The 19522-nt window shown below is 38.6% G+C and overlaps 1 protein-coding gene across 4 annotated transcripts in view; it reads right to left on the reverse strand.

Annotated features, from left to right (window-relative positions):
* Positions 1–19522, reverse strand: part of GABRG2 (gamma-aminobutyric acid type A receptor subunit gamma2) — a 259789-nt gene that overhangs the window by 134664 nt on the left and 105603 nt on the right. For 3 of the 4 annotated variants that reach the window (XM_044277833.1, XM_044277832.1, XM_044277831.1), the window contains exons 1-3: positions 9673–9814; positions 3039–3106; positions 490–710 (exon numbers count right to left, since the gene is read on the reverse strand). In XM_044277833.1, coding sequence (XP_044133768.1) covers positions 490–710; positions 3039–3080 — 263 coding nt within the window. In that variant the 5' untranslated portion in view covers positions 3081–3106; positions 9673–9814. Of the gene's footprint in view, positions 1–489; positions 711–3038; positions 3107–9672; positions 9822–19522 lie in introns of those variants that run through there. The other variant, XM_044277830.1, reaches the window with a different exon arrangement.

The raw sequence follows: 19522 nt of genomic DNA on the forward strand, positions 1-19522 counted from the left end.
TTACACTATTTTTATTTATTGTGTAGTACAATTACTTGCTAAAAAAAGACATCTCAGTAGAGGTAGACAGGTCCTCTACATTTCTAAAACCTGATATCAAAATAACTTATGAGGCACAATGTCAGGCAACTCAGTAGAGAAGCAAACATAATCCTCTATTATGACATTATACATAAACTTTATAGAATACATTTCTATATAACTTTGCTTAGGTCTACACTGTATGTTCTAGAAAAATTGTACTGTTGTCTTATCATTGTGTAACTATCTAAGGTGTTCTGTTATTTCTAAGCTATTGCTCAGGCACAGTATGAGTGGAGACACATTTGGTGTTTCCCTATTTGCAGTCATAAATATGCTGACTGCAGCCGCATAAGCTCCTGAAATGACTGCATATACATAAGCTTATATTTGATATTCATCACATTAACGCAAAGATTGAATAAAACACAAAATAAACACTAATTAAAAAAATAAACAATCTCACACCTGAGTGTATAAAGTACTCTTCCATCATTCCATATCCTGAGCATCCTATTAGGAGTAGTTATCCAATGAGCATCAGCTTTCTTTGAGTTGCGAAAAAATGTGTCCGGAATCCAAATCTTGCCAACCATGTTACTGTTGAGTCTAAGCACTTTTATAGTGCTATTAAATTTCAAGCGTCTGTCATACCAGGTTTGTGCAAAGAATATATCAATGGTATATTCCTGAAATAGTAATTATAGATAGATAGATAAAAAGAAAGATAAATAATTGTAATAATAATAATTGCAAATAGATAATTGTAATAATAATAATAATTGTAAACACATAAAATTGCAATAGGATTTTTATATTGATGGCCTATCCTCAGCATAGTCCATCAATATCTGATTGGCAGGTATTCAACACCCCACTTCTCAGGTTTTTAGCTGTTCTGAAGTAGTTCCAGCATCATAAGTAGGTGACCAAACAACATAGCACCATCCATTGTACAGTATATTTTTACCACTAAACTGAATTGGCACAGCAGTGTACTAACCAGCTATGTCCACTACACAGTGGACCAATGCTACTTTCACACTAGCGTTAGTATTTTCCAGTAATGACATCCATCAGAGGGTCTCAATACTGGAAAAAAATAATAATTCCGTTTGTCCCTATTCATTGTCAATGGGGACAAAACGTAACTGTAAGAATAAGGGGTAGTAACGTTTTAAAACCTAACTTTTATTAGGATAATTAAAGATCCCTGTGAGGGGAGGACCCCTACCAGACAAACAAAACACGCAACAATAGGGAACCTGTGGAACAGGTCACCTAGTGGTCAGGTCCAAAGTGCACGTCTCTGTGAGGCGGAAGGTGGACCTATGACCTATAAACATTAACGAAAAAGAAGACCATGGCCGTATGCTGTAGTCTATAATCATGCCAAGAGGCGAAAATAAGGGTGGGTCTTACCGGTGGTGGACTGGGGGGACCGATGAGTCCAATACCCAGGAGAAGGTGTTCTCACATCTGGATGCGTCCTCCCGTTGGTGGTCACTTTATGCCGAGGGGCCACAGGGAAAAGTGTGACCCTGTTAATGCCCTACTTGGCCTAATATACCCTAAAGTGCCTCCTAACACGGGGTCCTATCCCCGCAAGGGGTAGCCCTGTCCCGAACCGAACCCTAGAATTGATAGCCCTATGTGACCCTGTGGAGACAGGGAAATGACCCAATCAAGGCCAATAGGCCCGGGTAAGCTATAAAGATAGCGGTGGAAAAATTGTGTAAATGCTCGAAGTCCCTACGCGTTTCGTTAGAGAAGAACTACTAACTATGATAGACCCCTTAACTCGTCAGGGGACAAGGGTCTAGGGTAGAGTGCAAACCCCTAATCACAGGCAATCTGTGTGGTTTGGCAGATGCAGAGAGGGGCTATATATTGGAGTGGTGCAGACATAATAGGACTTAGTAGTCCCAGACGACCCAGATTCTGTTTATCAAGATGGTCGCATGGCCTTACTCGTGGAGTGCGGCAGGGCAGACAGGTGTGCTAACCGGCTGCCGGTGTCTGACCAAACGTAACTGAACAGAACAGAATGCTCCAAAATGCATTCCGTTCCGATACCAGAGAGCAAACCGGAGCTGCTGTGCGGAACAAAGGCACAGAACCCCACAGAAGCGCTTCAGAGTGCTTCCGTGGTGTTATTTCTGTGCCTCATCATCGCAAAAAAAATAGAACATGTTCTATTTTTTTGCGGTGCAGAAGGATCACGGACCGATTCAAGTTGAATGCGTTTCCATCCGTCCCGGCCGCCACACGGACGTTGCCAGTGCATTGGGGACCGTAAATTGCTGTCCCTAATGCACAGAACGGCTGCACAACGGCTGTGTGCATGAGGCCTTACTCTGTTTCAATCTGACACAATAGAAAACGGATATGTCCCCCATTGACTTTCAATGGAGTTCATGACAGATCCGTCTTGGGTATGTTATAGATAATACAACCAGATCTGTTCATAACGGATGCAGATGGTTGTATTATCAGTAGCGGAATCATTTTTGCTGAACCCTGCCAGATCCAGCAAAAACTCTAGTGTTAAAGTAGCCTAAGTTGTGTACTTCTGGTGCATGAATTAGTTAGGAACTGCAAATTTAAGTCTTGAGGACAACAAGAATTTTATTTTTTTCCCCTTTCTGTCTCAGGACATACTGTTATCCATAATGTTTTTATATTTGTCTACTCAGCTATTTAATGCAGTGTTTTTTGTGGGATAAATTGTTATGTCCATATTTACCCCAAAATGTATGGTTTAATTACCGGTAATATAATATTTTTTTTATAAAGGCAGAATGCAATGCTAAACATCATTCTGTATTTTTTTTCGTATCTGTTTTACGTCTTTACCACTCAAGTGATGACCACCGCGCACTCGCATGCTGATATGCGGGGATGAGGCTCATACAAATACATGTACATGGTTTTGCAGTTGTAGGGGCTTGGTTTTAAAATTTTGGATGAAAATATTATATGGTTTCAGCATATGAAAGAATAAAAACAACACTCACCATATTGATAGCATTTACTGGTCCGATACTGTTAACATACATGTCTGTATGTATTACTGTTGGCTTTACTGTTAAAAAGAAAAAGTTTAATTATATCAACACTATATATCCCACACAATACATGTCGCTCAATTTGACATAATTCATTCAACCGTTATTTGTCAGAACATATATCTACTTCCATCACATTTTGAACAGTTGTAGAGCCATTTCATGAATTGTCCTTTCTTAAAGCTCCATTTAGATGGGTGGATAATCAAGCCAATTACTGGAAATAAGCATTTGCAAGAGAACTCATTGTCAATAATTGCCCCATGTAAACGTTCTGCTGATCACCCAACAAATAAGCAAAACATTTATATAATACATAAAATCATAGTCTGTCAACAGAACATCATCCTGTGTAAAGGGATGCCCTGTGAGTAAGAAGTGAATCTATTCTTGTTGTAATTTTATATTGTCACTACCTAAACGTTGCATGCTACCAGGAGGAATGACATATACTGTACATTTCTTTGTTCTTTTTTGACATCTTTACTTGCATTTACTTTAATTTAGTTTGTCATGAAACAGCTTGGGTTACATAAACTAGTGACACTTGTGACTTAGAAAAAAAAAAAATTGCAAGTATTTATTACTATTATTATTTGTCATATCATGTATTTTCAGGACACCTGATCGAGGTGTGCAATTATCTCATTTTGTCAATTCATATGTACTTTTGTGGTCTGTCAGTTAGGTTCCATTTTGAATGACTTAATAATTTTAACTACAATTTTTTTTTATCATGATTTATTTATTTTGGACATTTATACATTAAATTATTAAATAGCAATTTTATATTGATGACAATTCAGAGTGCAATGTCCTGTGCACACATGTGTACACACAATGGGCGTCATTTATCAAAGTGGTGATTCCAGATTACACCTTTCATTTTGAACTGCTCTTTTGGAAAATGATAGGTGGAATCTGGTTGCTATGGGCAACTAAGCCAGTTCTACTTTACACCAGTTTGATAAATATCCCCAATATGTCTATAAGAATACTTCTTGTGAACTAGTGTTCTCCATTGTGTTCATAGCCATAGATTTATCTCTAAAAACTGGTTATCAAGTTACGCACATAGTTGCTATTTATTACATTGACAAATGAGTCTTGGTACACCAAAACCCATTGTTACAGAGATTATCATAACAAAAGGATTAATTCATCTATCTTTGGTTGTATCTGCGCCTGGAGGTGTCTGAATGTTGTTGTGTGTAGTTTTCCTGCACCCCCACTTTGAAAGTACTTGTTGTTCCTCAAGAGGGTTGCCCCCACCGCCCGTACACTGAGGACCTAGGCAACACTGGCAGCACCATTGTATTTAACCCTTTCCTGACCATGTTGTTGTATGTTTGGAAATGAGAGACGTGACTTGCTGCCCAGCACCATACATATATGGTGCTATGATCAGGCGAGTACAGCTGTCCTGACATCCGAGCCCCTGTTGTATACATGGATGGTCAGCTTGAATCACAAAAAGTGTAATGCCAAGCAATCAAAAAGTTGTGTGTACCCAAAAATGGTACCAATCAAACATCACACTAAAAATGAGCCCCTTTAATTAGACAATGACCTAAAATAAATAAATAAATATGATTTTCAGAAAATGGCAACACAAAAACAAGATTTTTTATTTTCAAAAATGCTTTTACTATTTAAAACTTAATGAACTATAACTAAATTAAAATAACTAAATTAAAATAACTAAATAAAAAAAATGAATAAAAACATTGCCAGAACAGTCATATTTCGTAATCTCACTATACAAAATGCATAATATTGAGTGATAAAAAAATCGTATGTCCCCCAAAATGGTACCAATGAAAACATCATCTCATCTTGCAAAAAAATGAGCCCACACCTAAGACAATCCCGCATTTTTTTTTTTATAAATATGGCTTTTAGTAAATGGTAATTTTTCATTACCATTTTCTAAAAGCCATATTTATAAAAAAAATTGCAAAGTGGCAAAAAATAAGAAAAAAACTGTATACAATTGGCATCTCTGTAATTGTACTGACCGGTAAAATAAAGATAATGTGTCATTTCCTCCACATGATGTGTCATTTCCTCCACAGTAATAAAACCCAAAAAATTGATGGAAGAATTGCTGCATTTCTTTTTTCTGCTCACACAGAAAAAAACATATGGTTGTCAGAAAATAGCTGTATTGGTACCCCAGAGATTGTGCATGGTGCCCATAAACATGGTGCCCATAAACCAATCCATCAAAATCTGCTCTACAAAAGCCATATGGCGCTCCTTCCCTTCCGAGTCCTGTGTCCAAAACCAGTTTACAACCATATATCGAGTGTTACCATATTCAGAAGAAAATGGATAACAAATTATGGGGTGATTTTTCTTCTGTTACCCCTTGTGAAAATGAAAAATTTGGGACTGAAGCAGAATATTATTTAAAGAATTATACTTTTTATTTTTCACAGCCAAGTGTTTCTAAATTCTGTAAAGGGCTTGTGGGGTCAAAGTGCTCAGTACACCCCTTACTAAATTCCTTTAGTGGTGCAGTCTCCAAAATGGGTCACTTTTTGGGGATTCCACTGTAGGGATACCTCAGGATCTCTTTGAATACAACATTGTACCCAAAAACAGTTTCAACAAAATGTGCCCTCCAAAAACCATATGGCTCTCCTTCCATTCTGACCACTGCGTTGTGCCCTTAGAGAAGTTTTTAAACTGCAGAATCAAGGAAATTCATATTGTGGTTTATTTTGCTGTTAATTATTGATGCAAGAAAAAATGGACTAACATAAAAAAATATGCTAATAAAATTAATTTTTAAATTTCACCTCCATTTTCATTTGATCCCTGTAAAATAACATAAGAGATTAACAAAGTTACATAAGTTTTTAATAATTTAAGGGGTGTAGTTTCTAAAATGGGGTCATTTATGGGTGCTTTCTATTATGTTATCCCCTCAAAATCACTTTATAACTGAATTGGTGCTTAAAAAAATGGTTTTGGACATTTTTTGGGAAAATTTTAAAAATTGCTTCTAAAATTCTTCTAACATCATAAAAAAGCAAAATAAAATTTGCAAAGTGGTGTCAACATAAAGTAGACATGTGGGGAATGTTGATCGATAACTATTTCTTCAGATATTCTATCTTAAATATAGAGAAATTATAATTTAGAAAATTGTGAATTTTTTTCAAATATTCTGTAAATTGTGAATTTTTTTATAAATAAAGGAAAAAAATGTTGACCCAAATTGATCAGAAACATACAATGTGTCACCAGAAAATAACCTCAGAATTGGTAAAACCATTCCAAATTTTTTACCACATAAAGTGACACATGTAAGATTTGCTAAAATAGGCCTGTGCAGAAGGGTGAAAACTGCATACTGTAGGTTGGGCTAGAAGGGAATAAAGGTAATCTACTAGTGCTGTGCTTAGGATTGCACAACACACAATGGTGAGTATAATCTTCCTGTTTTGAAAACAAATCAATTCTATTATACTACCCTATGAAGGCCTATTCCCTTCTCTCTTGCCCCTACTGAACCAATTAATCTGTTTAGAGGCAAACGATTATAGTAGTGATTATTTATCCCCATACAAAGAGATGATTGTTCTATGCAGATATAGCTTAATTGAGCTGGCAATGATCAGGAATAGAGATGGGCAAAGGTTTGATTAGGCAACTTCGCCAATAAATTTGATTTGTTCCGAATTAATTTGTCACATATCGCTATACATCAGGTATACCCAGGCCACTCTGCCTTAGTGTTTGGCGACATGGAGCGTCCGCGCTGCAGGAGAGTTGCGGCCATTCTGTGGTGAAGAACCATGTGGCTAATTAGCCTGAAGCTGCCTATCATTTATTAAAGTGTAACTGTCATGTTTCCATCAACAAGTACATTTTAGAATATGTTATTGCTGCTGCAGCATTATGCATGAAACAATCTTTACTTTCTTCACGTGCCACTGTATTCCTTGAGTTTTTCCCTTAGTTACAGCTGTTTTGATCGCTACAATATGAGGATCTTCTCAAATGGCTCCTCTGCCAGTTCTCTGTGGCCAAAACTGCCTTCACTCACTTCACATACACACTTGGTTTAGCCAACAGCTTCCTTCCAGCCAATCAGATTGGATTACTGAGAAACACTCTTCCTTACTCTGAATCCTAATGCAGGCATGATGAAGGGAATTTTGCTTATCGGAAATTAGCGATTTATATATATCTCCGTATTCCGTCCCTTCTATTCTACTCCTAGACTGTTGTCTTTGTTTCCTATAAAACCTGCTTGTTCTGTGTATTATATACACCCCTCCAGTCCTTCATACACCCCAGGAGTAACATACAACCCTTGCAGATACTTATATATAAAAATAGTTTACTTGTAACATAGAGATGACAAAGCAAAGGACATTATGCATAAAGATACAGACACTACAAATAAGACAGTAGAGAACACCACCACACACAGCTGCTTCCGTTCCTGACGTCCCTGGATGCAAAGCAACGTGGCTAATAATGTGTATGTGTATAAAGTATATCCAGAGTCCACCAATATGAAGTCTACTGGATCTACTCTTCTAACCAACCCACATCCAGTACCTGACCATTAGCACATGTACATATAGAGATTTATGCATAAACAGCATATATAATCTACTGGTAATACAATTGCAGACCACAATTATCTATATGTACACATATAAAGTCTACTGGGATATTATACTTATATACATACACACATAAACTCACATATAACTTAGCTCGCTCCTGAAGTACTGTCGATCTTAGGGGGGTCCAGGAAGAGAAGAGAGAGCCCGACTCCCAAGTTTTACCTATATGTTCCTGTGTTCCAGCCCCCCACCATAGACCCCACCCTGTGACCACCTAAATATCTTCTCCCATCTATTGGCCAAGAGAATGTTGTTCAACTGCTTTTACAATGTGCCCTTCCGGCCTTGGATATGCTAACAAAGGAAACAATGACCAAATGGCTGCTGGCCATACCGATATCACTGAATGGGTGAAGACCACTGGAGATCAATATACACTATATCCAATTATTAGGCATATTTCTGTGGTCATCAGGCTGAGTTTCTGGCTAAGAGACATGTTTTCCTGTAACAAGGCATCACCCTTCTGTCTTCTGTTTACACTAAAGGGAAGACAGAAAAGCCCTAAAAATGGTCTTTTAAGAACCAGTGGAAAGCGACAGAGGACATTAATGAAAGCTGTTATTATAAGGTAATTACAGATCTTTTGGCAATCGTTGACAGACTAACTCAGGTAAATATGCCTAGCTCTTATAAACCATCAAATAAAAAAAAAATGTCCATTACACTTTAATGAAGACTGCACTGTATAGTCAGTCTTCATTGTTAATGGCCGCTCAACACTTTTAAACAGGGGCTGTTGCTGGCATGGGGTTTGGCTGTTTAGGTGGAGGGACAATACGCATATTATTGCTGTTCTTGCCTGCGATCTCCTGCAGGTTAGTTGACAGTTAACACAGAATATTAACCAGCTCTGGCATACCCAATTCTCCAACCCAGCGCTCTCTTGCCCTACAGGTGGGAGCCCTTCTTCTGCCATCTGCTTTTCCTCCTTTTCCACATCATGTAATATTGATGAGAATATGTCATCAGGAATATCCATCTCCTCCTCTCTCTGAATTTTACTGACTTTTCTAGGACATGGAGACTTTGAAAGATGATTTGGAAGAAATAAAGCCAGCAAAATATGAGGATGGTCATCATTAAGACCTGACCCCCCTAAAGGGTGCAGACTGGCTGGTATTGGTTGGCATGCTGGCACTGGAATAATAAAGACTTCCATCTTATTTGTATTGAATTGCATATCTTAGTTCATGGCTGATGTAGGAATAAGTATATGTAGGAATAAATAAATAAAACCAACACAGAATAAGTCTCCCTGCACTCTCCCTGTCCAATATTCTTCTATTAATGGTTTTCAGCAACAATGTCCCTATAGGGACCACAAGGGATTTTTTTTTTTAGGAGATGACTACTTGCCGATTAGCTGGCTGCACAGCATTATAAGTGATTTTGCATTCCCGGGTTTGTATCCTCTACACTTAGCTTCCCTAACACTTGCAGGCACCGTTTTAGGAAAAACTGATTCAACAAAGCACAAGAAAATTTTGATTTGTTTCGATTCAAAGTTTTCCTAAATTTCTGACCAAATTCTGCTTTGAATTCCTCACTTTATTCAGCACTTATCAGGAATGAACAGTTTATTAATGCTTATTACTGCCCTGTGTATCAGCCCGTGAAAAAGGACCCTTGGGTTCTATTCACACTGTATTCGTAGGCACACCCACAAACTCTAGAAAAACTGACTTAAAATATTCCCCTCATGATAAATCCCCCCTTTCCCATTTATTTGTGTTTGGATTTTTTTTTTATTATCTTATGCTAGCCTGCATATTGAGTTGTCCACCTGTAATCTATCGATCAGATATAACTGACAAACCTTCCTAGACAAGCAAAAATAATTCATGTAGCACAAGTAATGGAATGTATTACATAACCTAGCATTTTTTGTTAATCATATTACTTGTTGAACAGTACTCCTGAATACTTCATACCTCCAATATCAGGCCTGAGCTTGTTGTCATAACCCTTTAAAAGTCCGTTTAGAATAGATGTAACATCATTATCGTGGAATTTTCCCGTCAACAGCCATGTTTTATTAGATGGTGCATCTTCATAATCTTCATCTTCTTTTTGAACAGAACTACAGATAAAGAATACATAATCCAAATTTATGTCAATATATATAAATATTCAAAACCTCATTAATATGTTCTTCTATTCATTTGGAAATAGTGGTACAATACAATATCAGCCCCTTCAATACCATATCACAATAATGGCATTAAAAGCAGGACAATATGTATATATATATATATATATATATATATACCAAAAACCGAAGTAAGGAAATAGCAGCACTCCACAGGGTGCCAGGTGCAAAATCCTTGTAGAATTCCAGACCACAAAATCCTCAAATAGCATTATCCAAATAGCAAGGCAGCACACCAGTCTTAGGCCTAGTTCACACTTCAGTGTTTGGTCAGTGATTTCCATCAGTGATTTGTGAGCCAAAACCAGAAGTGGAGCCTCCACAGACATCAGGTAGAAGGGAAAGATCTGCTCCTGTTCTATGTTTAGAGCTGCACCTGGTTTTGGCTCACAAATCACTGATGGAAATCACTGACCAAACACTGAAGTGTGAACGAGGCCTTAGTGAAAAAGAGTGGATCCTTTGTTTCAGCCCAATGCAACGTTTCAGCTCTTCAATGGAGTTTACTTGACTGAAAAACTGAACTGAACAGAATGGAATGCTCCAAAATGCATTCCTTTCTGTTTAGTTGAATTCCCAAACTGCAACATGTTGTAGTTTTCTTTCAGTCCTGGGATGCGGAGCAAGATGGATCCGGCATGAACCCCAATGCAAGTCAATGGGGATGGATCTGTTTTCTCTGCCACAATCTGCCACAATAGAAAACAGATCTGTCCTCTATTGACTTTCAATGGAGTTCATGACGGATCTGTCTTGGCTATGTTAAATATAATACAACCGGATCCGTTCATAACAAATGAAGGTAGTTGTATTATCAGTCATGTAACCGTTTTTGCTGAACCCTGCCAGATTCAGCAAAAACACTAGTGTGAAAGTAGCCTTAGTACATATACTCTTCAGGATCCCACTTCAAACACTGGGGTTTGTGAAGTACAGCTTACATGGTTTGGGAAAGTTCTAATAAAGGATATGTAATGTGTTTTTGAGTAAGCATTTATTAAAATCTATACACTAAGGGCTCATTCACACGACCGTTCCATTTTTGTGGTCTGCAAATTGCGGATCTGCAAAAAATGCCGCCCGTGTGCCTTCTGCAATATGCGGAATGGAACAGGAGACCCATTATAGAGATGACTATTCTTGTCCGCAAAACGGACAAGACTAGGACATGTCTCATAATTTTTGCAGGGTCATGGAACAGAGCAACAGATGTGGACAGCAAAATTCCGTATACGGAATGCAAAAAACGTTTGTGCGCATGAGCCCTACTGTAACTGCTGAGGCGCTGCTTTTTGTTGCCTCTCATCTTCCCTGCATTTCAGTGAGAGAGAGAGAGAGTAAGGGGAGTGCCCTGTGTGAGGAGTACTATAGGATAGGGAACACTGCTTTTTGTATCTCTGTTTTGTATATATGCTACTTAGCAGATTTTTCTTCTGCTGGAAAGCACATTTGCATATTGTTGGGTTTCAGGGAAAGATATTCAAATTAACTTTTTCTAGCAAATAGGAAAATAAATCTGAGTCGTCCTTATTCCACCAGGTGTTAGACATGATAGTTTGCATATATTTTCCCAGAAACCAAAAGAAGAAGTGTTTTTCTAACCTACAATACACCTCACATATACTAGGCGGCCTCCATAATAGAAAACAAAGGACAATTTTGTCTGCTCTGTTCTGCTAAAGAGTATCCACCAGACAACACGTATATATTTCATAAATCCATAAAAACACGTTAGTCTTGTGCATGCCTATTTTCAGGGCATTCAGAGCATAATTGATTTGGGTGAAAAACAAATTTTTGGAAAAATATGGCAAATTGGAAATGAATTAAAAAAATAGTTGTGCCTCTCTAACTGTTGTAAAACTTAAACTCTCATCATGCCCTGATGGCTGCAGGCTGTTGGAACATGATGGAATTTGTAGTTTTGCAGACGTTTCAGAGCCATAGGTAGGTAAACATAAGTCTACAGAATAGTAAGAAGCACTGTAGTGAAATAAAAGCTCTGCTATTATTGGTTGTTATGGGCAACAGACTGTTTGTCTTTTAGACAGCACATGCAGGGAGATGAGAGGCAGATTGAAATGTAGGGAAGATGTTAGATCCAACTAACTCTATGCAAAGGGCCGCTCCCAAAATAGGTGCAAATATTTCTTCCATGAATGGGGTTTGCAAAGTTTGCAGACATGACTTAATTGTTAGAGCAGCTGTACACATTTAATAGCTGTTGGCCAAACGATCAGCTATCTGTCCCGACTAGAAATAAATTCAAATTGAAAAAGCTCCTGTGAATGCAGGCCTTCCGATCGGTTGCAATGGCAGCTTGGACTCTTCTGAAGAAATCCAGGTCTGCCAATGCATTCTCCATAATGAGCTGGCTCAAAATGGAGGGAGTAAAAATCCTATTCACCCTAATAGATCTCTATTAGGGTGAATAGGAGAGGGGGTGAAAATATCCAATGTATGAGGCCCCTGTGGGGGCTAATGGAAATTTTAAAAAAAGTGAAAAAAGTTTTTAAAAATTTGTAACAAAACACACACCAGTATATCAAAAGTTTGAATCACCCCCGTTTCCCAATTTTACATGTCTGAACTATTAAAATATTTGCAAAAATTCCTGTGCGGTGAACACCGTAATATAATTTTTATTTTTATTTTATTTTGTTCCCCCCCCAAAAAAAGAATAATGGTGATGAAAATGTTGTATATACTGCAAAAATGGTATCAATAAAAACTACAGTTCGTTACATAAAAAAAAAATCCCTTAGGCTACTTTCACACTAGCGTTCGGGCGGATCCGTTCTGAACGGATCCGATCATAATAATGCAGACGGAGGCTCCGTTCAGAACGGATCCGTCTGCATTATTTTTACCATATAACAGCTAAGTGTGAAAATAGCCTCGTACGGATCCGTCCAGACTTTCAATGTAAAGTCAATGGGGGACGGATCCGCTTGAAGATTGAGCCACATTGTGGCATCTTCAAACGGATCCGTCCCCATTGACTTACATTGAAAGTCTGGACGGATCCGCACGGATCCGCACGCCTCCGCACGGCCAGGCGGACACCCGAACGCTGCAAGCAGCGTTCAGCTGTCCGCCTGTCCGTGCGGAGGCGAGCGGAGCGGAGGCTGAACGCCGCCAGACTGATGCAGTCTGAGCGGATCCGCTCCATTCAGACTGCATCAGGGCTGGACGGCTGCGTTCGGGTCCGAGTAGTAAAAAAAAAAAAAAAATTCAAGTTTGGTATTGTCACATTCAGATTTAGCCGCAGAATAAGAACATCGGGAAATTTTTGGTGCATAGTAAATGCTATGATGTCAAAACCCCCAAAAACATGGTGGAATTTTTATTTATTTTTTTTACCACAAAACTAGGCCTTAGTTAGGACCCTCGGGATGGAAACATAAACTTATACAATGGTCGTTAGACCCCAGAAAATCCTTTTAGGGGTCCTAACAATTAATTACACATAAAACTACATCTTTATTTGGTACATCTAAAGCCCAAAGCTGAAGACCAACAGACCATATACAGTATGTTCAAAACTATCAGGGACTGGCAAAGTATTAGCGTAATCTAATTTATAAGGTGAGGGACAGAGTCAATGCTTTATATCTCTGTGTGCTTATTAAAAACAGTTTTTTATTCTACCCTGTGTGGTGTATTTATTGCTTATCACATGGTAGTATCTATATGCGTATTACCACAAACTCTATATTATATGGAGACTCACGTCCATTTATTATTGTACACAGTAACTATTGGGGGTGGAGGAGGAACATAAGGGAGTTCCTGGTGCTGACTTAATTATATTACGCATTTATGTGTGGCACTTATTGATATGCTGATTGCTGCACATACAACAAGTAGCTGACCGACAACTTATAAGACAAGGTAGCTTAACTTCAGCCACATCAACTTTTTGTGTTAGTGTACACAACACATATATATATATATATATATATATATATATATCTTCCCTGCTCACATTGCTTACTGAATGCCATGTTGCAATGATTTTTCAGCAACACAGAGATCTCTCCTATTTTACTTTCATCTACGCCCAGGTACTCTCCACTGGGGATTGAGTAGAAATTATAGGGAGCCCCTCGTGTTATCGCTAATATTTAGCGTCTGTGTATCACACTGGAATTTATATTGGTTGTTATATAGGCCACAGGCTTTAGACAGTGTAGTAATCCTTCAGCCACACTGTCCATTATATATCTGCCCAACGCTACTTATCTAAGTGTAGATACTTTGTGGCAATTTAAAAATGCAACTTGTCCTGCCAAAAAATTTGGAACATGAGGAGGAAAAATCAAAAATGTAAAAAATAAAATAGACCTGGTCTTTAAGGGGTTTCTCAGCAATGCAGCACAAAACATGGGACCAACCCAGATCCCTTTAGCTGCCAAATGCATATTCAACAAGTCATCCAGTTATATAGGTACAAACCCCCTATGATCTCTGCTTCCTAATACAAGAAGGAAATTATTGCAGATGGCTTCTCAGCCAATAATTGGCTTCAGTTGTGCCCTGATGGTGTAGGCATCTTTAGGCATCTTCTATGTGTTGAGACTAGCTAGGATCAGGGAGAGCGAGTATGGAAACACTGGAGCGGTATATTTAGCACATACTCTAAAAGGTCTCTTTTGGCATATTGACATGTTTATAATTATTTGCTGGGTAAACATTTGTAATCTAATTGATATGTTAATATTTAAATCCCTTCAAAAATCATAAATTCCGTTCTTAACTTGGATATCACACCCACGGGTAAAATATATATATATATACGGAGATAGAGTGATTCTAGCATGACTCTGCATCAAGGTTCATTGGCTTTTGTTACTTAGCAACACATTTGTCAACTCACCTGCAGTTATTCTATAGAAAACATACAATACTGAATGCACATTTTTGATTCAGGAATTCTTAATAATTGAGCCCAAAATATAAATCATTGTTTCCAATGCTATGTGATTAGCAACTTTCAATCAACTCCACAATCAACAAACAGCTTGGACTAAATTTCTAGGAAAACAACATATAGAGAAGGAGAGATTATAATTATAAAGGAGATAATACAGACTGGCTTAGACAAGTGGGACAGGAGCTGCTATAAAGTATAAATATGCACAGTCAAATCAAATTTTTATGACCACCAGCTTATACCAGAGTGACCTCCGCTCATTATTATCATTATTATTATTTATTTGAAAGTGATATTTTTTCCATGGCACTGTACGTCGAGAGGGGGTTATATTACATGTACAAAATATAAAACTACAGTAAACAAGAAACTATTAACAGACTGGTATAGAGGGAGAGAGAACCCTGCCCGCAAGAGCTTATAATCTACAAATGTACAGCACAGATTGCAGATAGATGGGCTGGGGGTATTGTCACAGGTATCTGGAGCCATGCTGACTGCAGTGCATCCCACAACTGTTGGAAGATGCGTGAGGAAGGCTCAACAGAGCGAACGCGACAATCAAGGATGTCTTGGAAGTCTTGGTCATACTCTTCCAACCAATGTCAGACATTTCTAACCATGTGACATGTTGCATTGTCTTGCTGGAAGTTCCCATCTTCCTCATGGAAGACAATCGCCATAAATGGGTGTATGTGATTTTGAAGGATTGATTCATTCATACCCAAACAGATTGAGAGTGTCTTTCACATGGATGAGTGTCACAAGGGTGTCAAGAGCCACGTCTGACTCCGTTATACCCGGGGTCAGGAAGTCGCAGCGGGTGGCTGCACGCTCTATGTCTAAAGATCATGCTGCTTCTTAATGATAGCTTTCTGTGTTTGTCTTGCAATACTTTTTGTCTCACTCAGGGATCCATAGCTTCTTCTCCTCAGCTGTTTCTTGTCTGTCACTCCCAACCTCCTTATATTCTCCTCTCCCACTTCTCTGGTTGCCAGATATAGAGCTTCCTGCCTGGACTTCTATACTGACCCACTAGAGCTGTGTAGCTGTGATTCCTGGTTGTTTTTCCAGAGCGTTACCCTCCGGATCCCTGTAGGGCTTTTGTTGTTCGCTGTTTTTGCCCACCTGGGATTATATGTTTTGTCTGTATTGTCTGTCCTCTCCTTGGTGTTTTCCTTTAGTGTTAGTGGTGCGGACTAGTGTTCCCACCGCCCTATTCACTACCTAGGGCTCATCTTAGGGAAAGCCAGGGTTTAGGCACGTGATCGGTGTACGGGTGAGAAACCCGTCTAGGGACGTCAGGGCAGTCAGGTGCCAGCCCAAAGGTGAGTTAGGGGTCACCACCTTTCCCTCTCCCTTGGACAGGGCCTTCCCTTTTCCCTCCCTTTGCGTCACGTATGTGATCGGTACGCCGGTTGTGATAATGAGTGGGCCCAGAGAATCCATCTAAAGATTTTCACAGACCATAACTCTGCCACCACCAGCTTGTGTTCTATCAATACTTTCAGGGTGTTTGTTCTCTGATGTTTCTCATCTGACACCCCAATGTCCATCCGTTTAGTGAGGCAAAAAATGTGACTCTATAGTGAAGGCAGCGCTTTGTTAATCAGCAGAGGCTCAATTCCAATACTGCCACAAAATGTGACATATTTTCTACCGATGCAACTTTTTAGTAGAGGTGCAGTGGTCATCCATCCATCAGGTTCTAAGCCCCATATGCAGTAGTAGGATTGGCTAAACTTTTGTTTTAGATACACGTCCAGTAAGCCACTGGTTCAATTTGTTGGTGAGCTGCTTTACTATAGCATTTCAGTCTGCCTGCACACATTTTCGTAGCCTACATTAATTGCCAAATCACTTATTTGCAATGGTGCCATTTATCCACTCACCATACACTTTCACCTCAATAGCACACAAACAGTTCAAAAACTGTGCAGTTTCAGAAATACTTCCCCCCCTGGCTTGAACTCCAGTAAACAATTGCTTTTGTAACTCTAAGTGCCCCTTTTACCCAAGCCAGTTAGCAAAACATTTCTTCATGAGTATCGCAATGCGCGCATCAAAAGTGACTCGACTGTGTACAGTGTCAGGATCAGTGTGGGGAAAAAACTCCACTCTAAACACAGGAGGGAAGGGGAACATTAACTGGGCCTGGAAACTAGGGAAGAAATAGGTCACCTCCTAAACAACCCTAATCCGGGCCCTAACAACCTATCAATAGGAATAGACCTTGAAGGTAAGAATATTCATATGCTGGATACCTAGGCCCTTATATCCCTATAATGCCCTAGAATGAGGTTAGGACCAGAGACAACCCATTCTCAGATGGACAAATTGAAGTCTCTGTCTCAGCCCCAGATACAAACAAACAACAGGGAATATTAAAAAACACAAAACAATAAGAACAGACAAGACTTGTCTGAAAGTAGAAAACTGGCAACTCCAGAAGCTCCACAGAGCACAACCGACCAGCTAGTTAGAAGGCAGGAACAAAATCTATAAACTGCACCTCCAAGAGGGAGAAGCTGCTACTTATGGGAAAGGTAGTTTACCAACAAGCAACACCTGAAGCAAGAGGTGTGGCATTCACCAAAAGACATACACAATTAGATCCACAGTGAACTTGTCAATTTAACCCACGAGTTGCCAGTCTCTACGATCTTCTGGTACCTGCCACGAGAATGTCCGTGACATATAGTAGATGTACTGTATTAATTGCACAAAAAGACATGTACTGTAGAAATAAAAAAAAATCTGACAGGCAAATCTATAATGTAAGCTAGGCAACAAATAATTCTTATGGTAGTTAATACTACAAATTACACCAAACCATGAACAGCTGCACACCACCTTGACCTACAGTAGACTATTAAAGGTCAAAATGTATAGGTATATCAAATTATAAAAAAAGAAAGTGCCTTGCATCGTAATGAGCAAAATAGATCAAAAGATCCAACCAACAACTAGGTCCTTAATGGAATATAGACTTCAAAGAATATGTGGGAAGAATATTAACCTTTGGGGGGGGGGGGGGGGAGATTTATCAAACTGGTGTAAAGTAGAACTGGCTTAGTTGCATATAGCAACCAATAAAATTCCACCTTTCATTTTCCAAAGGGGCTGTGAAAAATGAAAGGTGGAATCTCCTTGGTTGTTTTGGGGAACTAAGCCAGTTTAATCCCATAGTTCTCTAAATATGGATTGGAGCATATACTGCTGAACTGGAGATAAAATAAATGTGTGTTATTACACACTATTGTACTGATGTCACTTATCTAATATACATAATACACAGAGGCTGTAACAAGACAGAGGTAATGGACCCAAAGTATTGTGTATTATTAAATCTTAGTTTTAGCATAGCTATGGTCTAGTGATAGTTTTTATTGATTAGCTTTTGAAGTAACATTTCTTGTTTTGGCTCTTGACTCGCCAGACCAAAAGGTTAAGTGTAGAACAAAAAAAAAAAATATAATCTGCTTAATTTTCATTATTGTCTGTGTCGGATATAATTAGGCAAGTGCATTCTCAACATATATAATTAGTGAACGCCAACAGCCTATTAAAGCATCAAATAGCTATTTATAAACTTGGCACATTTTGTGTGAATTCCATTTATATGTCTGATGCCTGACTTTGCTTACATATATGCATGAGAACTAAGAATAGAACAGTAAAAATGTCAAATTTCACAAATTGTCAATGAAAATAGCATGTTCTGTGTAGACTTGGCAGCTTTCATGTTTGCTTTCTACACATGCTTAACCAATTTTACAGACTTTTATTATGGTTACATACAATCTATGAGTACTGCAGGCATATGAGTCTGTCCGTACATAGGTTACTTCTATTTTGAAGAATTTAGAGTTAGCTTCTGTCAAATTTATGTGAAATTCAAGAGATAAGAAAATCATGGATTTTCCATCATATTATGGAACCATTACTGAAAACATTGTTTCTAGTGGAGAATATCTGTGTCATTGTAAACACTGGTTGCGGACAATACCACAGAATTGGACTTCACCTATGGCCGTCATATTTCTAAACTCCTAACAATTACTATTGTTACTCAGATGGCCTGTGGACTTGCAGTAGGACTGAATTACACAAGCAGACAGTAACAAAAGTAACACAACCAACACATGTGAAGCATGTAACACTGGCAGAAAGCAAACTCACCAGTGGATGACAAGAATCAAATGCTGTGGGACATAGTAGGAGGAGACGATCCAGCAATGGAGTGGATGGTAAGTGTATGGCATACAGGTAGGTTGTGGATAAATGAGATGGCACAGAGGCAAAGCAAAACCAAATCTGAATCCAAATCAGTCTGGATAATGCAACATCATAACAAGAGATAGTTAAGATACCAATCCAGGAAATACAGAAGTCATTCTAGACTAGAACAAGATAGAACTACAGGTCCCATAATACAGAATAAAGCACAAAATATCTGTAAAGCCTTATTCACATGTCAGTGTTTGTGCTTAAATCAGTGAAAAGATGGTCAATGATGCCTCCATTAAAAAGCCCGTGATGGATCTGTGTTTGGTCCATGTGTCCATTTTCTGCTGTCCATGTGTCATCCATCTTAGCCACTAGCAACTTCACCCTAAATAACCAGACAAAGCTGGCGATAAACAAATCAAGATTCATATACAAGTATAACAATTGCTCAAAATCAGTGGCTACG

This window comes from Bufo gargarizans, chromosome 2, assembly GCF_014858855.1.
Source record: "Bufo gargarizans isolate SCDJY-AF-19 chromosome 2, ASM1485885v1, whole genome shotgun sequence".
Taxonomy (NCBI): domain Eukaryota; kingdom Metazoa; phylum Chordata; class Amphibia; order Anura; family Bufonidae; genus Bufo; species Bufo gargarizans.